General features: G+C 39.4%; 1 protein-coding gene across 1 annotated transcript; it reads left to right on the plus strand.

The window, feature by feature from the left end:
* The first annotated feature begins 1,601 nt into the window (after window positions 1-1,601).
* On the plus strand, window positions 1,602-27,691 carry iffo2b (intermediate filament family orphan 2b). The gene is made up of 8 exons (XM_053315552.1): window positions 1,602-2,065; window positions 19,806-19,866; window positions 22,670-22,765; window positions 24,476-24,661; window positions 25,583-25,734; window positions 26,285-26,456; window positions 26,601-26,699; window positions 26,804-27,691. Exons 1-8 carry the CDS (start codon window positions 1,602-1,604, stop codon window positions 27,035-27,037), a joined length of 1,464 nt encoding a protein of 487 aa, XP_053171527.1. The 3' UTR covers window positions 27,038-27,691.
* Window positions 27,692-27,717: the final 26 nt, after the last annotated feature.

Consider the following 27,717-nt stretch of genomic DNA (forward strand, 5'->3'; position numbering starts at 1 on the left):
GGGGTCACTGAATGGTTTGATGAGTATGAAAATGATGTGAATCATATGCTGTGGCCTTCACAGTCACCAGATCTGACGTGTTTAAATTTCTTGAAATATTATTTTTTGAATTTCTTTAAAAATGTGTTATGCTCTTTGTATGAAATGTGCTAATAAGTGTAGACTTATATATAATATAATATGATACAGTATTATTAGTATTACTCTAATTACTCTACCCAAAGTATCTCAAATTGGCTCCACATCGATAAACATTAAACAACATTAACATGTCCTCACATGTATTTGTTAGTAATAGAAACAAACAACATAAGATACTATAATAATACAACATAATCTGATACTTTTGATGGCTTTAAGTACATTTTGCTGATAATACTTGTACTTTTACTTAAGTAACATTTTCAATTCAGAACTTTAGACGAGTTCTTCATCCACCACTGTATGTTTTCCTTAAATTTGTCACTGGTATGTACACAGTAGCCTATATAGGTTATATTTAGGCCAAAATAATTAGGCTAATTTGGGCAGCATAAATGTGCTTTATGTCCATTATGTGACAACCTAAACACACATAAATATACACATTTATATTTAAGTATACAATTATGATTTATAAAATACTAATATACTGTGCTATCGTAATGAGCAAAGATATTTTATCTATCACAAGGAAATGAAAATGTGTCTTTGAGGAGGTTATAAGGAAATCCCACCCAGTATACATAGAGAACATACACTATTTAAAGTCACCTGTACACTCAAACCCTTAAAAACAGCAAGCCTGAATATTATGTGTAAAAGTAACCCCAAAATGAATTGTCATAGGCTCTATTAATTATGCTTCGTTCATTACTTCAGCCGGGACGTGTGTGTGTGTGTGTGTGTGTGTGTGTGTGTGTGTGTGTGTGTGGTGAGAGAGTTAGAGAGAGAGAGAGAGAGAGAGTGAGGAGGAGGGGCTGATGTAGGTGATAGTGCCGAGTTTAGCGCTTTGCAACATGATCCTTGCACACCACCACGGAGAGGCCGGGCTCTGCGGTGCTGCGTCCTACCGTCCCACCTCACCACATGGGGACCGGATAGAGCCTCAGTAACGGGGAATGATACAGAAAGAAGGTGGACCATTTTTCCTCTGTCGGCTATATGAATCCGCACAGCATCAGCAGCTCCTGACAAAGCAATCACACACAGACAGAGAGAGGACATGAGGGTGACGGGAAGTAATGCTGCTGCTGCTGCTGCTTATTGCGCTCTGCGTCAAATCTCTCACTCCCACAGAAGATGATGCCCTCTGTGCCTCTTTAAGGACTTTTTTTGAGGTGTTCATTATTTGCCTGGGAACACCCATGCTGCAGGGGTCCATGTTGGGGTAAACATCCAGCCGGGACAGTGATGATGGTCACCTCATCTCCAGCCTCTCAGTCAGCATCTGCATTGTAAGGAGAAACTCGTCCTGTGGGAGTGGGATTATAAAGGAATATGCAGAGATAAAAAAAAAAACAAAACAACAACAATCAAACAAACTAAACTACAGGTTTTATTTTTGCATCCAAACCAGACAGAGCCATAGTTGGGATTACCGGGTGTTATTGTTTACCAACATGAACTCGATGTTTTTTTCCGATACTCCGCCCGGTGCGGGCTGCAACGTTCCTGCGGGGACCAGCGCCCTGCGAAATGACCTGGGCTCCAACATCCATGTGCTGAAAACACTCAACCTGCGATTCCGTTGCTTCTTAGCCAAAGTCCACGAACTGGAGAGGAGAAACAAACTGCTGGAGAGCCAGCTGCAGCAAGCTCTGCAGAGACCGCACTACCGCGCACTTTACACCCGGGAGGTCGCCGTGCAGACGGACGGTCCCGAGTCCAGGCTGCCGGGCACTATTTGGAGTTTCACTCACGTCCGGAGGCAAGGAGAGCGCTATGAGACCCTGCACGGGCCCGGGGTGACGTGGACGCATCCGGACGGAGTCGGGGTCCAAATAGACACCATTACCCCAGAACTGAGGGCTCTGTATAACGTGCTGGCCAAAGTCAAGCGGGAGAGAGACGAGTATAAGAGAAGGTGAGTAAAACTAAAATGACTTAAATGTGTCTGTTGTTGCATTTATTGTACATAAAAAGTTAGCAATTTAGAGTCTTAGTGCCAGGAAACCACTTTATGCCTCTTAATACAACATTTGAAGTGTACAGAGACAGATAATCAGTAGCTATCTGTACAGTAATATATTACTAATGCAGAGGTGTAGCAAAGACTAGAGGGGCCTGTAAGATACTGATCTTTTCATACTATTATCCAAATTCTGTGGGCCCTCTCCAGTTAAGGGCCCTAAGAATTGTATGCCCTTCACCAAACTAGGGACCTCATCATCAACCTTAAAATTCACACAGAGTCCAGAAAAGACATTCATGTATGAAAATATCACTACAGATGGTGTAGTCCCTGTAGGATAATTACAGGAATATTAAAGTCGTCTCTCAGTCTACACAACAGTCATTCAATTTTCAATAGTTCAGGGGTTGACTCATTAAATGCCATTAGAAGCCAAGAAGATGTTTTAATGTGGTGCTACATTAAATCAAGACACATAATCAATATTGCCTTTAAGACAGACTTGTATTTTTTCATGCGCTACATTGTTGACGTCTTGGTTGAGAGACCTGAGTTTTCATCTCTTTGTGACTTCTAACTTATTAGTGTGACTTTTTTCCCCCTCACGTGGATGTGACACACCACATTGTACCTCATCTGCCAGTGCAGTATAGTATATGTACAGATGACAGATATCGCAGTGATACAGTTACACTTGAGGTTGTTTTCACCTGTGAAATGTCAGAGTTGAGTGGGTGCTCAGCATTTAAATATCACAAAGATATTTTTCTTGAATTTAAACGACCCTGTTTTTCTCATGCTCTTCTGAGGAAAATTCCTTTGCATGGCTCATTCTCCACCAATTGTTCTTCTTTAGTCATATTTACGCCTTGAGGACTCACTGCAGCGTCCTGGGCTGACCCACGTCACTGTTGGCCTGCTTGGCTGGCTACTGGAAGGAAAGGTGCCAAGCAGCCGCCTGCCTCTGTTTGCCGTCATGATTCAAGCTGAGAGGCATTTTAACAGGCCTCTGTCGGCTCCGTTAGGTTGGATATGACGAATGCCGACATCCATGTGAGCCCACTGACTCAGTGACACAGAATGTGTATGCTATCCCACTCCTCCGGGAAACTGGATATCCTGTCCAGTCATTCTCTGTAACCCCAGCATATCCTTTTTAGTTCATTTCTCATAGAGAAGATAAACGGCAGAGACTGGGGAAGCAGCCAAATGAAAAACTGCTGTAGCTGAAGCCCAGCATTTGGATCTCATTTGGTAAAAATGTAAGCTCTTGACTTTATAAGTCATTTAAACAGTCATCTCAGTTGCTTTTTAAGGAGAGTTTGAGTTAGCAAAATATATATAATTACTCCATTAAAACACTATTCAGTCTTGTAACAAACATTACGCCTCCAAAGAGTTGCTGTTGAAATGATACACCGTGAAAGGGCAGGTCTTCTATGTTGTGTGTCTAACAATGTATTCATCATTTATACATTCATAGGTACTGTAGGTGTAATGTGTGTGTACATGTTTCTTTAATGATGCAAGTACCATGTGTCAAACATGTGTTTTACATAGAGAAAACTGGAAACAAGACATATAGTCTGTTTTTATTGGCCAATAATCATGGTGGTTAATCTCTTTTCCTCCCTCCCCTGTTCCTTCTCAGTCATGAGCTCAATAATTGCATCACAGATGAGTTTCCTGCCCAGTTGTTTTCTCTCTGTCTCCCAGCCTAAATCCTCTTTACTACAGTCACGTTTCAGCATTCAATCCTCAAGCCCCGTCCTGCCATGCCTTTTCTCTTCTGTGCTCTTTGTGCTCTGCCATTCCTTCGTCCTCCAACCCCGCCACATCCCCTCCACCCCTCTGCTTCTCTCTGTGTCATACAGACTGCTTTGTAAGGCATCCTCAATCCCGACGGAGGCCCCCCTGTGCTCTCACACCGACCCAGTGATTTATTAAAGCTTTACGAGTATGGACACACACAAGGAAATGGATGACCAGCTGGCCCATTTCTGATCAGGCCACTTGCATTCATACCATAAAGTACTCAATTGTTTACGTTCTGTCGTTTCACTGTACACCTTTTTGGGCCTGAGGCAAAACGGTGTGATTTGTCATAGTGTTTTCTTGTTATGCACTCGCTTAAGAAGTCATATTGTGAAGTGAGTTCAGAGGCTTGCCAGGATCTCACAGACAATACAGATGTACAGTGTCTCTAGAGATGTAAAAGGGCCAGATTCACAAATGTGCTCTTGAGACAAAACTTGCGACATTACCTCATGCATTTTATGATGTTGTTCAGCTCTTGAACTCTGAATTTGAATCTTAAATTTCCCTCTAAGTAACCTCAAAGTAGAAAAACAAAACATAAAACAAAACACTGTTGTACTGTAAACAACTGCAGTGTAAACACACATGAGATAACCCACATTTCCTTTTCAGTCATTTTTAATAATCTTAATAAGACAAACTTGCTTGGGGACATTGTTTAGGTTATAGTATCACATCTCAGTTATACTCTGATCCAAACTCATCTCCTTTAAGAAGAATATGTCAACAGTAAACAGTATCTTCTTTTGTAAATCTTTAATAACATTTGCATTCTAAATATTTTGAAACAGTTTATTTTTGCAATACAAAATTATTGATACTATGAAATAGATACTTCTATAATTGAAAAAGTGTGAATTCGTCAATCAGGAATCATGGAGTTTATCTTTAATTTAATTCTGCTCTCAGTTCATTTGTAAGTTTCATTCTCAGCAACAGTCATTTAAAAGAATACTTGTTTGTGTACAGACTTTTGTTGACTTCAGACTTAAGACAAAAGTTTCAAAATCACATTTCAGAGCCTCTATTGGTTTAGTTAACTTTATATAATTTAATTATATTTATAGGACTGGAGTGTTGTAGCCTCTCAGTTTGTATTTCACTTTAGAAAGTGCAATGGTGTCATTAAGACAAAGACGCTGATTCAGATTCTTAATATGATGAAAAATTAGAAAGACAGATCTATAGAGCTCTTTTTTCCATCCAGCTAGTTCCTCAACCAACTAAAATTAAAAGCTGTTAAAGAAATGACTGTAATTATATTTCCAAATCTGCTACTCTCTATTACACAATATCTGTTTGGTGGTGAACAGTCTTCTTTTCATAGTTGTTGGAGAATTTTGTGGATTTGGAAAAGCTCTTTAACTGATTTGGTCCACATGCTTAACTAACTTATCTGATTTGATAGCTTTCACAACAAAGCCATTCATTCAGTTCTATCATATGCAAAAGTGTTCTTGTTCACACACACACACACACACACACACACAGAGACAGACACGCACACATGCATGCAGGACACACACATACAGACTGCCAAAGCATAGGCCTCATAAATCAACTAGTTTAAGTGAGCATCTACTTAGTGCCACAGTGTCTGGGCTGTGAGGTTACATACTCTACTTCTTACAATGACAAACGGCCATGCAAAGGAGGATGGGTAAGGTCAATGCCTGCGCCTCATACACACAGTTTCCATCCCACTGTCTTGCATCAGTGTGAAATGTATCACTAGTAATTGCCAGTAATTGCCACTAGCATGCAATAATGCTTAAAAGACCATGTAAATGGTGGCTGCCATTGACGAACATATCTGACAGTCACCCACATACTGTGTGTTAACTAAGAGCACAAACTGTATCTAGCTGCCCAAGACAGCTAACTCTATGTGACCAATTTGTTTAGAATTTACATTTTGGTGCAAAGATATTGCAGACAGCTGAAGTCATTATGCAGATTTCTGCATAGACAGAAAGATAGGGACTAAAAACAGCAGTTCTAGTTGCAGTAATATGCTGATACATTTTTAAAGAGCTGTATAAATACAGATAAGGAACACTAAGATGAGAACACAGAACACATTTTATATTACTGTAATTCATTTGTGTTTTATCTGCAATAGAAATGAGCTGAGCTGTAGGAGGTTTAGGCTATACACAGATAGAAAGGGATGCAGAGAGCAGGATAATTATCAGTATTGTACTGTTATATTATACACTGCAGTGTTTCAGACATACAGTAGTGTTAAAGGGCACATCAGCCTGCTACGCCATGATCGGGACTTGAACCAGTTACCTGGTCAGTGCTCTGATCTCTCCTAATTGCTTATTTATTCTATCACTGGGTAGTAGATGCCAAACAACTGTCTTACTTGGTTACAATGTGGGTGATTCAGGATGTATAGTGAACCAGAACAGTACCAGATCCTCCTGGGCATATTCTGCCTGCATGAATAATTCAAGTACAGCTGAATTTAGCAGTGCGTTGATCAATGCAATAAGAATTCAGTGAAGATACTTTTCCGTGGCTTTGATCTTGCTTTCTGTGCTTATTAGAGGGGAAAGGCATAGTTACGCATCTCTTTTGAAAGGAGGAGCTAGCTTATTTAAGTAGAGCTAACTAAATGTATGTAGGGTGAGATGAAGTTGAAAGCTGCATTGGGTTTCATATATCGTATTTCCTTATAATGAGCAATGCACTGCATTGATGGGCTCTTCAGTCTCTCTGTCTGTCTTTGTTGTTGACCTGGCCTGCGTATAATCCAGGCCATCTATTCAGGAGAGGGATTTTCTCTAAGCCGTCACCTAGCACCAAGGCTCCAACCTTCAGTCAGCCCTGCACCACATCTTGGCATGCAGCCGTCACGCTGAACTGGGGCCTCTCGAAGTGGAAGACCTCATGCTGCTGAGATAGAGCGAGAGACAAGATCATTGAGCTCCAGATTAGAGTTTATACTGTTTCTCTCTCTCTCAAATTGCAGCTTCCAGTATTAGCATAGGTAATTTGCATTGTATTCATTGCAATGTGTGTCATGTTCCTTCATTATGAAGCATGTACACACTATTTTATTTTGAGTCATTTCCATGTATACAGTCCAGGTGCCATAACAGCTCATTAGAACACCAAATGTGTATTAATCCACAACTGAAAATAGTCCCCAACAAATGCACTCTTTACTCTTGTTTTAGCATTGTTTGGTAAATCCTACAATATCCAGCTGTTTTAGGAAATTACTGAGGCTTTTTTAAAACTGAAACTACGTTAGTTGTTGACACGTTTTTAAAGATGTATGTCTTCACTGCCAAATAGGTGTGGGGCAGAGGGCCATAGAAAGGCACAAGAAAACTGAAAGTAATGAGAGATAAATTGCTGGTTTTGGACTTTTTATGGGATTTACTGCCAGTAATATAAGTATATACAGTATATATAATGACACCAACCTTATCCTTAAAGGGACAAAGTTGTGGTCTGTGGACCAGACCATTATTAAGAACAACAAGAAAAGGCCAAAAACTATGGCTGAGAGCTGTAATGAAAATCTATAAAGGAAAAGTGGCTGATATCATGATGGGAGGTTGGCCCCCCTTCTGCTTCATTGTGCTGTTGTTCTCATAGTGCTTGTGTCAGGAGCTGCTGCTGTGCTGTGCAGCTGTGGTTGATTATTCATGGGTATCGATACAGCTGAGAGCAGTGGCGCATTGCCATATTTAAAAGTGCGGGAATGCACCTGTATAGAGAGAGCATACTGTAGGTTTGGCTGGTGGATTTGGAAAAACACTGCTGTACCTTGCAGCAGTTGTGAGTTGAAGTGGAGAGGGAGACATGCAGATTGTAAGGTCACGTCAATCTTACAGCTCCATAATCATCAGATCTAAACCTTATTTACACCTACTAATCTAACAGGTGTTGTTGCCTTTCTGTTCAGACCTGCACTGGACCTTTTCTAAAGGTCTTGATGATAATGGCATTCTGACTTAATAACCACTGTAATTCAGAAGCTTGTTATTCCAGTGGAAATGTTGCTACTAACCTTCAAAACAAGCATGTGCATCTTTACGGAGTATGTAATGTCATGTGTAATATTGCATGTGCCACCTAGGAAGATTGTGTACAAGTTTTGACAGGTGCATTCAATCTGTCTCAGTGCTCTTGCACGCTTGACCTTTCAAGCAAACCAGATATGTCTGCTCCATTGACATCTTAAAGTGCATTAACCTCTTGTGGCCATGTTTTCATTATGGCTTTTACAGCAGTAAACAAAGTTACGTTAAAGGCACAGTCAGTGATCTAAATGTAAACAAAATGGAAGTGTCCACACAAAATTAGATTGGTTCATCATCTACATCTGCTTAATGTAGCAATAACTGAGGGGCTTAGTTTCATCCCTCAGAGCTTTGATTTTCTTCTTCACCAAAGCAAGAAAATTAAAGAAATGCTGTTCATCAAGGGTCTCAAGCTCAAATGAGCTGGGGGGCACTGGCCAGTTTGGGGGACGCATGAATACTCAGTGGAACTGTTTTGAAAACTTTTGTTTCAACAATAAATTTCGAACTATGCAGATTTTCCTTACAGATGAGACAAGTTACAGTCACACTAACTCCACATGAAAACAATCAATTAGCTGTCTCTCGAGAAACTGTCTTTGCTTCAGGTAAACCTTTCTTTTATGTTTAGAAAGAGACATTTTGGTGCCTGGCAGTCAATCAGAATCCTAGCTAAAGTGTTTGTTTCATTTAGGTGCTGTTTGCTAAATGTGAAATTGAAAGGATTTTTATTAGGGCTGCAGCCCTTTCACTTTCATTATAAACTAATCAGTCAGTTATTTTCTTGATTAATCCAAGATGGCATCCTTAAATGTCTTGTTTTGTCAAAACCCAAATATGTTCTGTTTACAATACTTAAAGACCAAGGAAACCATCAAATATTCACATTTGTGAAGTAGGACCCAGAGAATTCTTTCTAAAAAATGACTAAAAACTAAAACCTTTATTTCAACTGACTAATTGATAAATTCACTGATCCTTGTAGCTAAAGCTGAAAACTTTTATGACTACTCTAAAATAGATTGGGGTAGATGTGGCTCAGGATGTAGCGTGTGACGTCTGTTCAAAGTGTTGGTGTGTCGATATGCAGCTCCTTTGAGATTCCTGCTCTACATGATGACATAATTGTGGTCAAGAAACTATATTTCCTCTGAATAGAGCTGTTGCAGTTTTACATTCAGTCATGGTGTTGATCCTAAAGATGTGTTTACTCAAAGGTACAAAAGGTATTTATCTAGTGACAATGTCTCATAACTCTATTATGTCTTTCATAATTTAACTGCACACACCCTGGCCAGAGAGGATTTGTGCCACAAGTGAACATCTACATCTTCTTTTCTTCTGTAATGGGAAGTTACTCCCAATGCAGCTCCACCCAAACATGGCCCAGGCATGCAGGCCTTGTTTTGTGCTTACAAGGAATCTCGCAAATCCATGTCATTTGTCAAGTAGAACATTCAATTTAAAGCCCCCCATTATAGGATTGTATAGAAAACTCTTTTTTAGTGAAATGATTTAAGTTATGTCTTTACTGTTTTTGTGCACTTACTTGTAATGTATGTTAAGTCAATAGCCAGAAGCTCAGAGTTATTATAATAGCACTTCAATGTGGACTGTAGTAATTAAATCAGTGGGAATATAATGATTTAACGACACAGTAGTGTGCTTAGTAGCATGTGGGTGGGGTCAGTTTGCAGTGTGGATTATAGATGCAGACTGCGGGTAAAACAGATTTTCTGTCACTATGCTGTGTCGCTCTCTTTGCTGCAGCCTGCACAAATAACCAAGGGATAAATCCTATATACAAATATCATTATTATCTTTGTTGCTTTATAGTGTATTAAATTTTTGAAAGAAAACAGCAATATGGCTATAACAAGTCACTAAAGTAGTCAGCATGATAACATTTCCCCTTTCAGGTGCTTATAAGTAATTGTGAAGTTAGTAAGAAACTCTTTTGACTTTCTGCCAATTCTGTCACAATTTACGAACATAAGTAAACCATTACGTTTGTTTTCCAAGTGGCAACACCTTTGCATGTCCCTACAAAGATTCATCTTCAACTGTTTGAAGAACTACTGCCAGTACAAACAATTACATAACTTATATAACCAATCATATTTTTTCTTCAGGGCACTCTTAGGTCATACCTATTAGATGCAAACTGCTGGTAATGGCATGTGTAAACAGCTAACCTGACAGCAGTGTCCTTCAGGCCAAAGGAAAGAGGGCTTGGACGGGCTTTGGGAGTTAAGCAATCAGATAATGCATGTGCACAGTGCAAACATGTCCAGCTCACACACCCACACTGTCAGGGAAAGTCAGTGTGGTAATGTTGTGGGCCAGGTCAGGATGAAGGATTAGGCAAGTTACAACATTGGCTCCCTTTTATCTGTCAGTCCATCAGTATGAATGGAGGATCCACTGATATTATACCAGACTGTCTATTCAAAGCTCTGAATGATTTTTATAAATTAATTTGTTACAGTCTCACTTTGTTCCAAAGAATGTCAAAAACTATTAGTCCCCACGTGATTTTCTCATGTTGAGTTGCAGCTATTCCTTGTTGTTGTTCTGCCTGAACTTGCTGCTCAGATGCTCCTTCAGTGTGGGAATCCATGAACAGTTGTTGCATTGAGCGAGGATTACAGTAGCTTTATCCCTGTTTGAATGCATAGAGACACACTGCTGTTGCAAGAACTGTAATTAAGAGCCACATGTCTGGTTTGTATATAGAAAACATTCATCAAACTCACAGACTAAATTCCCCGGTTTCTACAACCTCTCCTCCTAAATATTAATACTACTTTATCCAATCTGTTTCAAACATACATTACATCCCAAGCTTTGACAACTGATACCATTGACAACTGTACCAACTGATATCGTGCTGCTGGAAAATATAATAGCTTGACTAAAAACCTTTGCACTTAATGGGCCAAAAAACAGTTTGTGCAAATAATTGAAAGATGGTATGACATCATTAGTGTATAGCTACATTTTTAGTTCAAGACTGTGTCATATTGTGAATCAATGTAACAGTAATACTGAGTCTGAAGTTATTATTGATTCAAGATTTTCCATTATGTGGAAATATAATGATTACACCTTTAGATGTTACACCCATTGTGTAGTAATAATTAGCTATAATAATGAATGTCATAATGTTGTTTTAACTGTGTTAACAAACTCCAATAACAAAAATCCAGACTTAATTGGGATGTGGGAAAGAAGTATGAAGAGGATAAAACAATGTTAAGTATGTTTTTTGAGTTGTTAAAGATAGATATGTCTAATATTGCACCTACTGTGCTTCTATTATATCATTTTGATGAGATATTAGGAAGGGTTAGGTTGATCAAATTGATTTTATTGCCATTTAAGTATGTTCGTTGTGCAAACGAGAAAAACAGGACTTTCAATACAACAAACACAAGTACCCTATAATACTAAAAGTACATTAAAACATATGTCAAAAAACACTCAAAACATCCCAAAATACACAGGAATGCAGAGTAGACCAACAAAAAACTAAAACAAAGTGAAGTATTAATTTATATGAAAGTTAGTTATAAACCTTTTATGTGCCTGCGGTTTACCCTTCAGGATCTCGAGGCGTGTACTGCTCTTGAACCTCCCAGATTTTGATCAAAGCTGTTTCTATGTCCTCCCTGGAGGGAAAATGTTCAGTGAGAAAAATCTCTTCTAGTTTTAAACCTTTAGGTAAAGCCAGACTTTGTGGATAGATAAGTGAATGGGAGGGAATGAGGATGCAGTCTTCATTATATTTAATGGGAAAGCTGACCTTTCGTGATCATTGCATTCACCATTTACATCCACACAGCTGCTTCTCTTCTCCAATGTCACCGATATGTGTTTTAAGTTTAGCTTAAACTGTCCTACAGCACGTTTAAGGAGTCAGGTTCTTAGCAAGAGCCGCAGTTTGATGTATTGTCCTTCTATTTATACCACCCTCCAACATGAGCATGTAAAAATGTACCCGGATTTTCAGTGAAAACTCAGTTTCCATAACTTGAACATAAGGTTTGCCTCTTATAATCCACTTTTTGAAAATAGGCAACACTTTCATAACAAATACCACTCTTGGTTGCAAGATAAGGGCTGCTGACTGCATATGCATATATACACATGCATGTAATACTCCACGTACACATCCAATCATTTTACAAAATTGCTATAAAAATGTTTATTGGTTGTCCTTTGTAATGATGGTAAATTAAGCAAAAAGTCATAATGTAGAGGGCAAAAAAAAAGGAATATTTTACTGAAAATAATAGATGTACTGATACCTACCACTTTATAAAACACTAGCTGTAGAATATGCTTTGTGGATGTATTTATATAAAGTTACTTCTCTCTTTTTAGAAATCAAAATTTAGAGAAATCAATAGAAGAATGACAAATAGTGTGTTTTGCTAGTAGCAGAATTTGGTTGCTCCCTGAGGGCCAGTGATTATGGCACCTTTGAAAATTGTCTGTGGTCACTAAGCAACTCTGACATTCCTGCTGCTCGGCCTGGTGGTGTCTGCGTGCTGTCTGGGTTAGGACAGCTATATTTAATACTGGCCGTGCTTGTGGAACATAAAGCAGAGAAAACTTCATCTGACAGTGAGTGGTGACCCTGGCGGACATCTCTGTGCCCAGTTTACATGTATGAGTGAGCCAGGAATTAATTCACATCGGATGCAGGCCTACAGTTTCCATGGACACAAGATGGCTTGAGAAGATGGGGTGATAGAGGACAAATGTATGAATGTGTGTGTGTTTGGTGGGAATTGGCGTTATGGATATTGATTGAAGCTGGACAGAGAAAGGCACGACAAATGAAAGCTTTGACCTTGGGGTGTTGTCTAATCAGCAGACCCTCAGAGCAGCCAGACGGTGGGCTCCTGAGCTGCTTTACCTGACTGCCCGATCCATTTCATATCCCTGCATCATTAGCATACCACACATGTCTCTCTGTGGAGTCTCGGGAGGCTATAGATACTGACATCATGATATTTAATCAATGACCTACTATAGTCATACCTCCCCCTTTTCTGTCTGTCAAGAAAGCCTTACATTGCTCTCTATTCCACTATTTCACATCTCTGTGCCACAGATGCTTCTTCCCAGCAAGCTCCTCCTCTCCAGCCAAGATGATTAGAAGGATGTACTGAAAGTAATTCATGGTTGAACCTCCTCACCCTGTTTGTGTACTGTATAATTGCACATACAGGATGGGGAATGCTGCCCCCAGAGATGACATTATATCAACACCTATAGAGCTGTATAGCAGGAATCATGTGCCACTCTGGACTGTCAGACATGATTTATCAAAGCTGTCAGTGGCCTCATTTCATATGAGCGACTGAGCTGAATGGGGGTGTTTGTCCTGCATGTAGCCAGATGTATTGATCCATGCATCTGTTATCATGTAACACTTCCTCTGTTACTATTGCCTGCTCTCATGAGAATTAATTTTAATGGCACCATTAAAACATCTTTATGGTGTTTAGACTAAAGTCTATTTTGCAGAGCCTCATTTAGAAAAGGCTCATGATGATTTGTGCCTTTGCAACAACTTACAGCTAAACATAAATAAAGGTTTTAACTAGCAAGGAAATAAAGTATATTAATATTTGTTTACCAAAGGTGAAAGTAGTTTGAGCCTTAATTAGGCTTCAAGGAATTCTTGTTATTATTGTGATTGTATATAATATAATAAGAGCCTGACCAATATATTGGTCAGCTGACATTACCAGCCAATATTAGCCCGTCACAGATATATCAGCATATATGCTGTCCAATATTCGCCAATATTTGTTAAAGTTGTATCTATATTTGATCCTTTTTCTCAATTTAATTAATATATATGGACTTATGTTTTTTGTGCAGGCTTTATTATCTATAGTTATTCATAATAATTAAATTACTGTTTCAGTGCACTGATGTCATTTTATACGATAAAGTTTATTGTTAAACTATGAAATAATCCATCACATATTTATTTTTTACCTTACTAACATTGAACATTACACATTGTGATATCACACTTACTGGTAGTATATTTATGTTGGGGTGCTTAATCTTCATTGCGTATATGGACAAGTGCAACAGTTTAATACATTCTGGCTAAACTGTCCAATCAGAGGACAACAGTGATTAGTTTAGTTGGTGAATAAAACACCTTGAGCAAACACACTTGCTGCCATCCAGGTAATACGTTGAAAAAGCATTTTTCCTTTAAAACATCACATTATCAAAATATTAGAGAAGGTGTAAAAAAAGCTGCAGTGAATAAGGACAAAAGTGAATCTTACGATGTTGTACACACAACACCCATATAACTCTAACCTATCCAAAAGTCAAAGAATTAAAACAATTAAAACATTAGATCAATAATTGTTTGTTAAAGGAACAGCAGTGAACTGAGGGTGAAACTGAATTAAATAGACTGATTAGAAGGTGTGCAATATGTCCTCTAAATGAATGTTTTTGGGTTAACCTGCTCCTATGTGTCAGATCAGTTTTTGAGGATGCACGTTGATGTCTGGTTACAGAGAAATTCCACTTGCTAAGTAACACTTTCCAGAATATCATAAAGTTGAAACAGGGAGTTGTCTAACTATAAATTTTACTTGCTATGAGCAACAGAGTTTATGTGGAATGATTCGCAACCGCACCTCTAAGTGTTCCCCACGCTCCTTCTTGGTATTTACTGCAGTTCTCTGATCCTTTGGCATTTATCTACTGTTACACAACAATATAGCAATCACGCTGTTTGAAATTTCAGGAGATTCGGTGAATATTTGATCAATAAATCAATAATTATTCACAATGTAGTCATGACCAAGATATAATCTTTTAGCATTTTGATTCTGGCAAAGGCAAATCAAGTTTTACATTAAATAATTGAGGGCCATAAAACTCTCACCACTCATTAGAAAAGAATCAAACCCAAGAACATTAGAGGAACAGATTTTAGATGTGTACACGCTGTGCTAAGATTGCCCTCTGCCCTCGGGCAGTGATGGGAAAACATTGAGGCAGCTCGCGTGCAAACGTAACTCCCAGACATACCACACAGGGCAGGGAGTGTTAGCTGGCAAGCACTGCTGGAATGCTATTGTTCACCAGACAAAAATTGTATGAGAAAATGTCCGTTTGATGTGAGGACAGTTTGTTTTTCACTTTAAATCAACACTTTTCAGGAATCACAAAATATGTCGTAGTTGTTTTTTTTCATTCATTTCATTTGAATAATTCTACTTAAGTGCTTCTGCAGTTAACCAGGCACTACTGATTTAAAGAAAACAATTACCTGATGTTGATTATTAGATAGGACTGGATGCAGATGGCTCATTTTTTTAAAGGGCTTTTAATTTTCTCAATGAAAATTAAAAGTCTATTTGACTTTGAACAGCCTCCTAAAAAAGAAAGCACTTAATTCATTTGTCCCAGCCTTGTAGGCTGAACCAACACATCTGCAACACCACAGTTTTTGATTTATTAGGGCAGGATTGAGGAGGATGTGTCTGGTGGTAAACAAACGTCTGTGAGTGGACACAGGCTCCAACCCTCCTGCTGTCTTTGTCCTTGTAAGGAGACTCCGGGTGTGTTCGTCTGACTGAGTCGCGCCAAAGATACAGGAAAACCTCTGCTATGCCAGAGAAGCCAAATAGAATACCTTTCCTATGCTGTAGTATCATCTTTGTTTGGATGCCTAACAGTCGTTGCTTTTTCCATTTGACTTTTATGGATTGCTATCTGTGCCAAATAATGTGGAAGCAGTTGCTGCTTTGGTCTGTCAATGATTCCATTACCTTTGATGCATGACATAAATAGTGTTGGCAAAATTACTTTCAAAATGTAATATATTACATATTACTAGTTACTGTCATTTGAAAGTAATGTTACTTTACAGTATATCTGTCTGTGTAGAATTACGCGTTTCTTACACTACTTAAGATATCTGTGATATTTTAAACCAAATAATCACAGAAGTTCGACATCACATACATCATCAATACATACTTCTATTATAAAATGGACCTGTGTAATGTTGTTTCATTGCGGGTAATCAAAACACAGACACATAAGTTAATTGCTGTTCATTATAACTCCAGTGGTGAGCGATGACACCATAGGCCTAAAACAGCTGACACATAGCCTAAGCCTAGGCTAAATACAATGTAATTTAGGCATTTTAGGTCTATTGAAAAACTCCAATAAAATATGCAAAGTGATGGAACATGGTCATTATAAAAACAGCTGTAGGCTAATAACAGCTTAAGGTAACAGGTGCAGTGCACACCCACAGAACAATAAATAACAATCACTGTTAAAATCTGAAATTCGGAATCACAAAAGCTTTCGCCTACATTGACGAGACAGAAAGCTTTATAACAGAAACCTGTATAAAACAACTAAAAAGCCAAAACCTTTTGATGGCCTTGTGCACAGGGATGAGCAGGCAGAAAAAAGGATCAAAGTCTGATAAATGATGAGATAAGGATGAATAGGCCTATCCAGATGAAAGACAATAGACCTAGACCCTTTTATAATGTAGACCATAAAGACATGACAAGACAAAATATTTTTCTATGGTATATTGTTTGTTAAGGTTCATAAGAACCACAGAAGAATGAGGTATAGACACATGGGATTTCAAGAATGAAAATAAAAGAGCCCTTTACAGCCACCAGATTTGGCCGATTTTGCAAAGCAATATTTTACTAGCTAGGCCTATATCCTGCCCTGAAATAAATAAGAAAAAGAGCATGTGACCAAACAATGAATGACTCATCGTTATGAAATACGGCTCATTTCAAAGACTGCAGCCATTTCAGCCATCAAATTTCTGCAACAGAAAATTCTTTTAGGGATTTTTTTTTCTGGTGGCTGAACGACAAGCGATGTGGATGAATTATTTTTAAAAAACACTTAATTTTAGGCAGTATTGTTACTTGAGACAGTAACTGTAATACAATTACTGAAATCCTATTAGTTACTTAGTTACTGATAAAAACTTATGTATTACTGTAACTGTGTTACTGTAATGCTTTACTCCCATCAGTGGACATAAATAGTCTTGTCACACTGTTGACAGAGCAGAGCTCTCCCTCCTATCAGTAAGTCGATTTAATCGTACTGTCTGGTTATCACCCACAGTATTAGAGACACCGTGGTGGCCACAACACAAGTGACGCAGATGCTGTGACAAACGGGAGTTGTGTCTGCAGAGGATGTGATGCAGTCGTGAACTCCATTGACCTGAGCCAGAGTCCTGCGGCAGACAGGCAGAGTGTTGTGGACACAGTAAAGCAGCACTGCCAGCATTTCTAGAACAAGGCTTCAATCACACTGCGAGCTAGCATTCCCTGCCAAGGAACACTTCTCTCTAATTAGACAGTGTACATTCAGTGGGTCCTGAATGGGAACAAGAGTTTTGTTGAAAAAGTGAATCTCCAGTGACGCATGCTGTGACTTCTTGGTGTGTTTTTGTTTCTCCATGGTAAAGGGAAGCTAGTGTCCCAGAAGTCAGTATTGATCATCAGATGTCAACGTTCTCACTTTCAGGAAACATATATGGTCAAGTATACGGTACTTACACTAGTAAACATAAACCTTCCTTCTCCCACTTGCTCACCAAGTCTCTCTCTCTCTCTCTCTCTCTCTCTCTCTCTCTCTCTCTCTCTCTCTCTCTCTCTCTCTCTCTCTCTCTCTCTCTCTCTCTCTCTCTCTCTCTCTCTCTCTCTCTCTCTCTCTCACACACACACACACACACAAACACACACAGTAAAGAAAACCCCCTCTGGTTTTCTCTTCCACTGTCTCATGTAGCTCACAGTGGCTCAATGTCACGTGTGTGTCTGGCACTGTGGGCATACTTCATATTGCTCAATGAGCTCACTGTCCATTGTGAACCCCAAACTGTCTTTGAAGAAGCATCAGTGACTCAGCATGCCTGCGATCTCATATCCCAGGGCACAAGTATTAGGAGCTGAACTGACTGATGCCGTCCAGGGCTGAGCACTCTGTGCCATGTGTGCGATGCACACTGTAAAGCAATTAAATTGGCTAATTTTATATTCACATAGTTTCCATGTTGCAGATGATTGATATGAGCTGTCAGCATAGGCAAAGAGAGCTGCGTTGCTAATAATAGCTTGCAGGCATGATGGGGTCTGGCAGTTTATTTTTAGCCACCTTAGTAGTGAGGCTCTGGTCCTTTGGTCAGTCTGTTCAGTCCTGAATGGAGTCCTGACTTACAGATTTATGTACATACATTCATGGTCCCTAGAGGATAAACCCCATTGACTTTAGTGATCCAATGACTTTTCATCTAGCACCACCCGCAGTTTAGTCTCGCAATACCAGACAATCAGAGAGCTCCGCCTACCAAAATCTTGGGATGTCCCTTACATTTTGTCAAGGAAACACTTTACTGGAAATTATGCTCTCCCATTATTCTCCTCTGTAGTGAACTGCATGTCATCGCCCCAAAATGAAAGGCCACCCTAAAGGCAAGGCAAGGCAGTTTTATTTATATAGCACATTTCATACACAATGGCAACTCAATGTGCTTTACATAAAACAGAAAAACATGTAATTTGAGAAACATTAAAACATACAATTACCCCCCCCCCCCCCCCCATAATAAAAACAAAGTACAGAAAAATAGAAAGACCAATGCAAGGTTTTTCTAAACTTTGTAATTGTTTCCACACAGTTTTTACAATGAAATCTGGGAGGTTGTCCTCAGTCTGTATGAGTGAAGCGTTTAGAGACTGACATGTGAGTCTACTGGTAGTTTGATATCTGTGGTTTTGAGATATTTGTGGTTTTGAGTGGCATGTCTCAATAACTATTCAATAGATCGACATGAAATGTGGTACACACAATTATATCTGTATAAACAGAACGAACTGCTAGCTTTGGTGATCTATTTTTCTTTTATACCAGTATGACAATGTACCATTACCCTGTTGTAATTGGGTCAAAGTTTAATTTTGTCCAATACTTTGGTTTATGACTGATGGTGGTGCTCATTAATGACCAAATATAGCATTCTAATACTAAGATAGTGAACACAGTAATGTACCTGATAAACACTGACATATTAGCACTGTTATTGTGAGCTTTCATAGCTGTAGACATTCAGTCTAGTGTCGTCTTATATTGCATGCAAATGACCCAAACCAATAATGACCTGCTTGTTTTAGAATCACTTATCTGCCTTGTTGACCATGATATGATGAATAATTCAACCTACCTTATATTCAATAAATACAGGAAATTCTACTAATGGCTTTGCACAAGTGTTGGAGGCTTTAGTTCACGTTAAGCTCCATCTCTGTAGGTCAATAGCAGAGCAAAGATTTGAATTTCCTTTGAACGGTAACCAGTAAGATTTTGTGAACCGGTGGGACTTCACAAGGAATGAGGCAGCTAGCATAAAGGAATTCAGACTGCAGCAGAGATACCCCACCCATTTGAGCTCATATGTCCCTCTGCAGTCACTCAGAGGTTCACAAGCTATTCATGAGCAATGTTTGTTATGTTTTCAAGGGAAATGGATGAAAATGAATGGAAAATCTCTTTATAGTTCTTTTTAATTCATGCAGTGGGTTTTAAAGTTGATCATACAAAGGAAGAAGGAGACAAAAGATTGAAACAAGCGGAAGTGGGTGTGAACCCTCACTGTCAAGGACATTTTGTAATCAGAGATGGGAGTATTATCCCCACAAAAGTACCATTACACTGTCTGGTGGCCCCCAGGGGACCAAGGCCTGCAGTAACTGACCCACCTCTGTGTTCTGTTGCAGATGGGAGGAGGAGCTGTCCAAACGAGAGCAGCTGGAGTCTACAGTGGGATCCCTGCAGCAGGTTGGGAAACTGAAACAATCAAATATATTCCACTCAATTACTTATGCACTGTCCATTTGGAAATATTGCCAAGAGTCATTCACAACAGACATACCAGGAACACTGAGGAAGAAGCATGTGTTTGCATATATTTTCAAAACTACTACTACAGGACATGCATAAATATTTATATATATAGCTCTGTTCTTCATGTTGTTTTATTCAATGTGGACTCAGTGATCGGGTTGAGAAGCAGTTACAGCCACGAGGAAGAGTGTCAGATTGGAAAAACCTTATTAGAAACACATCAGGAGGAGTCTGTTGGCCTAGATATAGATACAGTATATAGATAGAAACATCAAATATTACCAGCAGTCTACCAGTATGTTTCTGTCCAGAGCAAAAAAAGGAAATAGACGTACAAGCAAAATCAATCTTAAGTGTCACACCTTGAGGCAGGTATGAAAGTCCTGATATCACAACACATACAGTAATCCCAGCTGGTGCTATTAGTGCCTTTAACCAGCATACTTCCCTCTTTTTGCCTTTGCGCAAATCGATTGGCTATAGCACACATGTTTTTCTTGGATTCTGGGTCAGCAAAACCCCAGATAGAGAGGTGGAGTGCCATCCCTGGGGGCTTTAACCTTTTAGAGCACACAGGCAGATGTCACTGTGTATTGGAGAGCCGGAAATCTGTTCAGAAGATAGTAAACTCAGTACAGCAATTTATTGTTTAGGGCCCAGAGCCAGAGGGCTATTACTGTGTGCTGACTTAATACAGAAGCAAAAACTGGCACTCTGACCGGTTAAAGTTAACAGTTAGTCAGTCTTTTACTCTTTGTAAAATGTATAAAAGAAAAAGGATAGCCATTCATTTAGTGGGAAATTATAGGAATTATGAAAACTATATAATAAGGTTATTGTTTATGAGACCCATGATGAAGGTGAAATGTGTATGTTTTAAAACTGATGTAAGTACAGGCGGATGTAAAAGGAGTATGACTGTGGTATGGGTATGGGTGCAGATTAGTTCTTAGAGGACCAAATTCAAAGTTAAAGGGGTACTCCACCCATTTTGTATTGCATGCTGTTTAAGCTGGGGGATTTAAGACAAATCATTGCAAAGTATGGTAAAGATCAATCCAGTATGAACATCATCTGGGTTATTTTGTCAGACAGATTCTCATGGTCCCTTAACACCTCCCAACTGGCGAAGAAAGCTCAACAGAGGCTTTTCTTCCTAAGAAAACTAAAACAGGCCAAACTTTCCTCTTAGCTCCTAATGAACTTTTACAGACACACCATAGAGAGTATCCTCTGCTGCTGTGCTTCAGAGAACTGGAAAGATTATGCCTGGGTGGCATAATCTTGGGTGGTAAAAACAGAAGATTGTAGGAATTGCGCTTCCAAACTTGGATATAGTGTGTATGCTACCTGTCTACACAGGAAGACTAGCAACATCAGTAAGGACCCAACCCATCCAGGTCAGTCTGTTTCCCTTTGCCATCGGGGAAAAGATACAGAGCCATCAAAGCCTGAACAAACAGACTGAAGAACAGTTTTTTTCTGCAGAGCTGCAGCCTCTGTCATCCCCACCCTCCCATAGCTGTTGATGACTGAGGACTGCAACTATTACCACCACCCCAACTGCTGCTAATGCTAATGCATTACACTTTACTACATACATCTAAATTGTGCAATACCTTTTTTATTATTAGATTATATATTTTATCATGCTCTCTATTGCTGCTGGTCATTGAGAGTAGTAGAAATGTAATTTCTTTGTCAAAGCTTGTCCAGAGCCACAGATGGCATTTTGCTCCATTAACAAAGGAGTGGTAGTCATGACTAATAAATTAACTATGAAATGTGAAATCCATGTAATGCCCCTTTAAGCTTAAAGTATAAGGTCACAATTTTTCCAGTGTGCCTTTAAACAACAGTCACGTATAATCACTTAAACAGGTTTTGCTGGTTTTAAACATTGTTCTGTTAATACCAGCCATTCAAAGATGCCTGTTGCGCTTGCAATGTAAATGGTGGTGTAAAACCCTAACCCAAAGTCCTCATTCAGTGAAAAAATGAATTCAGTCTTTTAGGTACAAAATTCACACTTTTTGTTATTATCCTTCCACTGTAGCTCAACAGAGAAACACTTTCCAGGAAATACAAAGAGGTAATTTTGTGAGAGGAAAAAAAAATGAGGCTTGAACATTCGAAGAAGATATTCACTTGATTGTACTTATTTGGACAGCTGGAGCCTCATATAAGCTTCAAATAAAGTTTTGAATACATTTTTGCACAAAAAGAGGACTATGGATTTTGTCCTCTATCACTTGCATTGAAAACACAGTGAAAGAGATTGTGTAATGGTAAGTATTAACAGGAGGAATGATTACAGCAAGAAAAACATATAGACACCTGACCATTGGTTATTATTAAATATCTTGAAGTCCATTTCACCAAAACAATGTGTCCAGTTAACACACATTAAATGCTTCTTTGTGGCTACAGGTACAGCTATATAACATCTTTTTTTATTGCTGTGGTTCACATTTGCATCATCTCAGTAAATATGAAAAGGGAAATTAACTTTGATCTCTGACTACTGGTCATAAAAAGCTAAACATTAACCAATATGGAAATGTATAATGTTTACTTACTCAAAGGTCCTTATCTGAATGTTACATGGTCACTCTTTTATCTCCCCAAATGTACATTGTAAATGATTACTGTAATGATTAACAGTTCACACATTTGAATGGTATCCTTGTTTACCTGTGTGTATTGCTATAATTCCCTCTCTGTGGTGTCCACACAGAGGGCCCAGGAGTCATCAGTGATCCAGGATGACCTAAACGAAAAGGTGGACAGACTGAAGGCTGAACTCGTGGTCTTCAAGAGTCTGATGAGTGATGTAAGTACTTGTTCCCAGCTAGGGTGATGTCATCGTCATTTGTCTGACAAAGCTTTCACATGGTACAAAAAGTGCCGTGTTGACGCCCAAAGTTAAAGCAATCAGGTTAAGAGTTGCAGCAGCAGTGTTAAATGAATGTACATTTGTTTCCCAGCACATTCCTGAGCATTTTTCTTATACCGCTCTAAACAATAACACTAAACATACACCCTTCCTTCCTTCCTTATTTGGCTTCAGAAAAAAATACAGTGCTATAAGGCTTCTCAGATGAGCATTCACTGAAAATAGCAGCTGTAGATCAAGAGCAGGTCCTGTTCTGTACCGCCCTGTATATTGTTCGCTGGCAGGTCTGCTGTAGTGTGATATACAGTTGTAATATACTGCAGTGGGTCCAGTCATCACTTGTGCTTGCTCAGGGATAAATATAGTCGGATGATGTTTTCGTTTTTTGAAAGGTTTGTTGTTTATCTTGCTTATCTTCATCTTTGGCATCTGTACACTGTAGATTTTTCACGTTATTTTCTGTGCTTTACTTCATCCCTGATGTGTGAATCCAGTCCCGGGTAAGTGTTAAAGAAGTAGAGGATGTTAGGAAGCTTAGATTATTTCAGTGTCTAGTAGTGATTAGACATCCCCTATGCTGTGCCCCTATGGATGTGTCTTTAGATGTGGTCCAACATTTAAAGGATATGGCTGGTGATTTTCTCTATTTTACTTGGCGTCAACAAATCTCGTGTGCAGAGCCAAACCTAACAATGAATTGATTATACTTAAAAGTATTGTTAGTGTATCAAAATCCTCATATATTGTAGATATTATAAACATGTCAATAAGTCACACTGTTGCACTGGGTGACATGTTCCTTCACTGCAGAGTTTGGTTACTAAAGTTTGTTCAGAAAAAGCTCCAAAGACTAATAGCAGCGATCACATTTTCAGTCTCCAAAGAGTAGTTTTGTGCAGACGCCACTGCACATGCATATAAGAATGCAGATCTGTTTACAGAGCTTCACAAGCTTGTTGTACTACATATCACATCCTCTTGACTTTGTACTACATTGTATATTTTAAAAACTGTTTGTAAAAATACAGCCATGTCCTTTAAAGCTTTAACTGCTTTCTACAGTACATGAAACATGTTTGCACATAATGTGGTCAACCAAATCTTTTTCAAACCAAATAACAACACATCATTTTTGCTATATTATGTTTAATTTAATTTAATTTAACCTAAATTCAACCAGGAAAGCCTTGCTGAGATGAAAACTGCTCAGAAGTGTCCCAGCCGAAAAAGGCAGCAGTGACTAACAACATAAAACGCTCTGAAGCTCAGAATTCAACAAAGAAGTGATTATAAAGTCATAAATAAAATTGCAGATTTAAATAATATAAAAAAATAGATCCTATAGACTAAAATGGCACCTTGAGCCTAAAGCCATTAAGTAAATGTGAAAGGTAACATGATTGTAGATGTCAAATTAATCATTATAGGTTCAAGGGACAGGCACTGATAGAGTGATGATTGTACCACCATTGACTGTGTTGATTCCTGGTGGCCTAATGAACTAACCAGTAGATGTAATATGATCAAACAAGTTGCTGGCAGTCGGCTTACATTTTTGCCTTCCACAGTGAATCATGGTCTTATACAGTCTGATAAGGTGTTTAAATTGCGAGCGTCATTCTAAAATAGCTTTCCATCCCGATGTAGCAAATGTCTGACCTGGACACCAAGATTCAGGAGAAAGCCAGGCGGGTGGACATGGACATCTGCAGACGGATTGACATCACGGCCAAACTGTGCGATGTGGCTCAACAACGCAACTCAGAGGACATGTCAAAGATGTTCAGTGTCAGTCCAGCCAGGGCACTCCCAGAGAAGTCACTCTCAGAGAAGGTGGGTATCCATCCGCTGTTTCACAGTTGCTCAGAGGAGCTGCCAGTAATTGCTGCAGAAATATGAATTATTTTGTGAAGGAAACAGTCAGCACTCTTCAGCTGAAATCAGAGCTTCCAGGGCTGGACTGTTATTAATGACTTTGTTGCTTTATCACCGGCAGATCTTGCACTGAGTGACCTTTCTAGGAAAGTGCAGGCATGCTGGCTCACATCCTTGCAAATACACATACAAATAAACATACACATACAGAATATTTAATGATTCATATGTGCATGTACACATAGACACACATAGACAATGCTGACGTGGTAACTCTTCACTATACAGAAGGTTATCACATTGCTCCAACCTTGTTGGCTAAAGCCCAAATCTAAATCCACTGAGAGTCAAGCTGGTGGCTTCTCTTATGTTGCATGTTATAGTAGGTACATATGTCCTTAATTTAAATGGGATTTCTCATATTATATCAATTTATTTCTTTAAAGATTCAACTCAAATAGTGTTTCTCCTGTAGATGTGTGCGTCATCAGGTCTTGTTTTCATCTGTAGACTAATTTATGAAGCAGCCAATGTGTGCCAAAATACATGATAATATGGAATACATTATTTTGCAAACTGCCTTACACACATGCGCACACAGACACATACACACAATTTGTTTTATCTGTTATATTCTTACCCTGAATCTGTCCATTTATTCATTTAGCTGTTTTAATTGGATTTTAAAAGCTTAACCAGGGAAAAGTACTGCAAATTAACATCAGCTAGAAACCAAAGAAAATGTTCCATTCACCCAAAGTCCAAGGATTAGATTAATAGTTCAAAATCTAAACCAAAAATTGCATTTCGCCACAGGTTTCATCAGGTTCACTCAAACTACACACTGTGACACTTTATGTTTATTTGTGTGATTTGCAGGGAGCAGCTGTGGCCTGCTGCAGGAGGAAAGAGCGTAAAGTGGTGTCTGATGAGGAGAGTTCAGATATGGATGCTGAGCCCAGCCCTTTGGAGGAGGATGTCCCCGGTTCACTCAACATCACGGATGAAATGAAACGCATGCTCAATCAGCTGTAAGCCACACTTCACACACACACACATGCATGCACTAACAATGTCAACACACATTAGAAGTGCACCTTGCTCTGAGCAAATTTTGACATGCTCTGCAGTTAACGCCATACATGTACAGTAGTTCCCTGTGACGTTGTTGTGATGGAGTTGTTCTGTATGCCCCTTCATCTCCCTCTAGTGTTTGTATGAAGTGTTGCATCTAACAGACAGTCTGCTAATTCAGCTAAATTCTGCAGATATAAATAGTGTGGGCATGTATTTGTTGTAAGGGTGCTGTAGTTATTGTTTTGAATGCTCTCTACTTCTTGTCACTTTTCAATTTGTGGCTGTACATTGTGTTTATTAACTGGTCTGTAGAATGTTTTCACATCCTCTTTGCCTGCCATCTTTTTATCTTCTTCCTTATAAGCGCATCTCCCTCTTTGCATGTGACCTTTGCTGGTGGCTGTTATACTTGTCTTTCCTTTCCTTTCCTTTCCTCTCTTTTTTCTGTCCGTTCTCTGTCCATGTCCTACACAGACATTGTTCAGATAACTCCTTTGTTGCCAGGCGCGAGACGTTTGAAATTGATGACGACTGTGACAGCCTCACGTGGGAGGAAAACGAGGAGACTCTGTTGCTGTGGGAGGACTTCACAAACTACAACGTGCCCTGCGCCATCGCTGCAACAACCTGCACAACCACATGCCCCAGTGACGGCAACGGTGAAGCCGCTGATCCAGTGAGTCTTGTCTGCCTTTCTGGTCCTGTCTTGATCTAATGCTTTTCAAATTCATGCAAGTCAGACCGTAGATCATTGCTATGCGTGCTGTGTAAGACATATACTCATGCATGATGAATGAGGACTCTGTCTGTGCTCTCTAAGGACTCCCAGGATGGAAGTCTTGGCAGCCTCATTGATGAAACAGAGTCACTATTTAAGACCAGAGAGCAGGAGTACCAGGAGACCATTGGCCAAATTGAGGTAAACAAAGAGAGAACTTAACTAACAAGCATATAGCAGAATAAGAGCTAAAAAAAAATGAAGAAATTAAACCAGGAAATGCTACAACTTTATCCCTCATTCAGATGGAATTGGCCACAGCAAAGAGCGACATGAACCGACATCTACATGAGTACATGGAGATGTGCAGCATGAAGCGAGGCCTGGACGTGCAGATGGAGACCTGTCGACGGATGATTAAAGGCGGCAGGAACTCTCCCTCTATCAGCTCTGTGGCCAGCAGCGACTCAGGGAACACAGATGAGATCCAGGATGAGATTTCAGACAAGGACGGAGAGGCTGAAGGCCCTGTTAGTTGATGGCTGCATCGCCGGGCTTTGTCCCACCTCCTCCGGACCACCACTTGTCAAAAGAGTTAAATGTGTATAGATTTCCACTCTGTTAGTGAGGTGGTCCAACCTAAATCTGGGCCTGTTTGACCTGTTAAAGTTCTGATGGTCATGCTCACTGTTGCAGGCTCAGAACTGGTGCTTTTATACTATTTGTGTTGTTTCGAAAGCGGCGAGGGGCGTCTTTGCTTCACAAAGAGAAGGGGTGCATATAGAGTCTAAGCTGTGCTCTCTTCCTCACTGCTGCCTCGCTTCATCCTTGCTCAGAGCTTCACTTCATTTTGGACGAGAGAAAAAAAAAAGTATTTTCTACAAATTCTTACCCTACTAAGATCCTTTTTTTTCTAAAGGAATTGAAAATAGTACATATTGTGCTTCATACAAAAACAAATCCATCTTTACATATACTTTTTAATATTTAATTTAGACTGAAAAATGTCTGCGCCCCATAATTGGAATACAATTTTGTTGTTGGCATGATTCACACAGGTCCAGGTGGGGTGTTTGCAATCCAAATTAAACTGTTAGGGGTGTGAGTGTCCTCTACCAAGGAGACAAAAGCAAGTGGAGACAAATGTTGTTGGAGTTCTGATGGTTTCTGAGGGAACGCTGCAGGGTTTGCCAAAGTTGACAGAGGAAAGGAGCACAGC

The sequence above is a fragment of the Scomber japonicus genome, chromosome 3 (genome assembly GCF_027409825.1).
Source record: "Scomber japonicus isolate fScoJap1 chromosome 3, fScoJap1.pri, whole genome shotgun sequence".
Taxonomy (NCBI): Eukaryota; Metazoa; Chordata; class Actinopteri; order Scombriformes; family Scombridae; genus Scomber; species Scomber japonicus.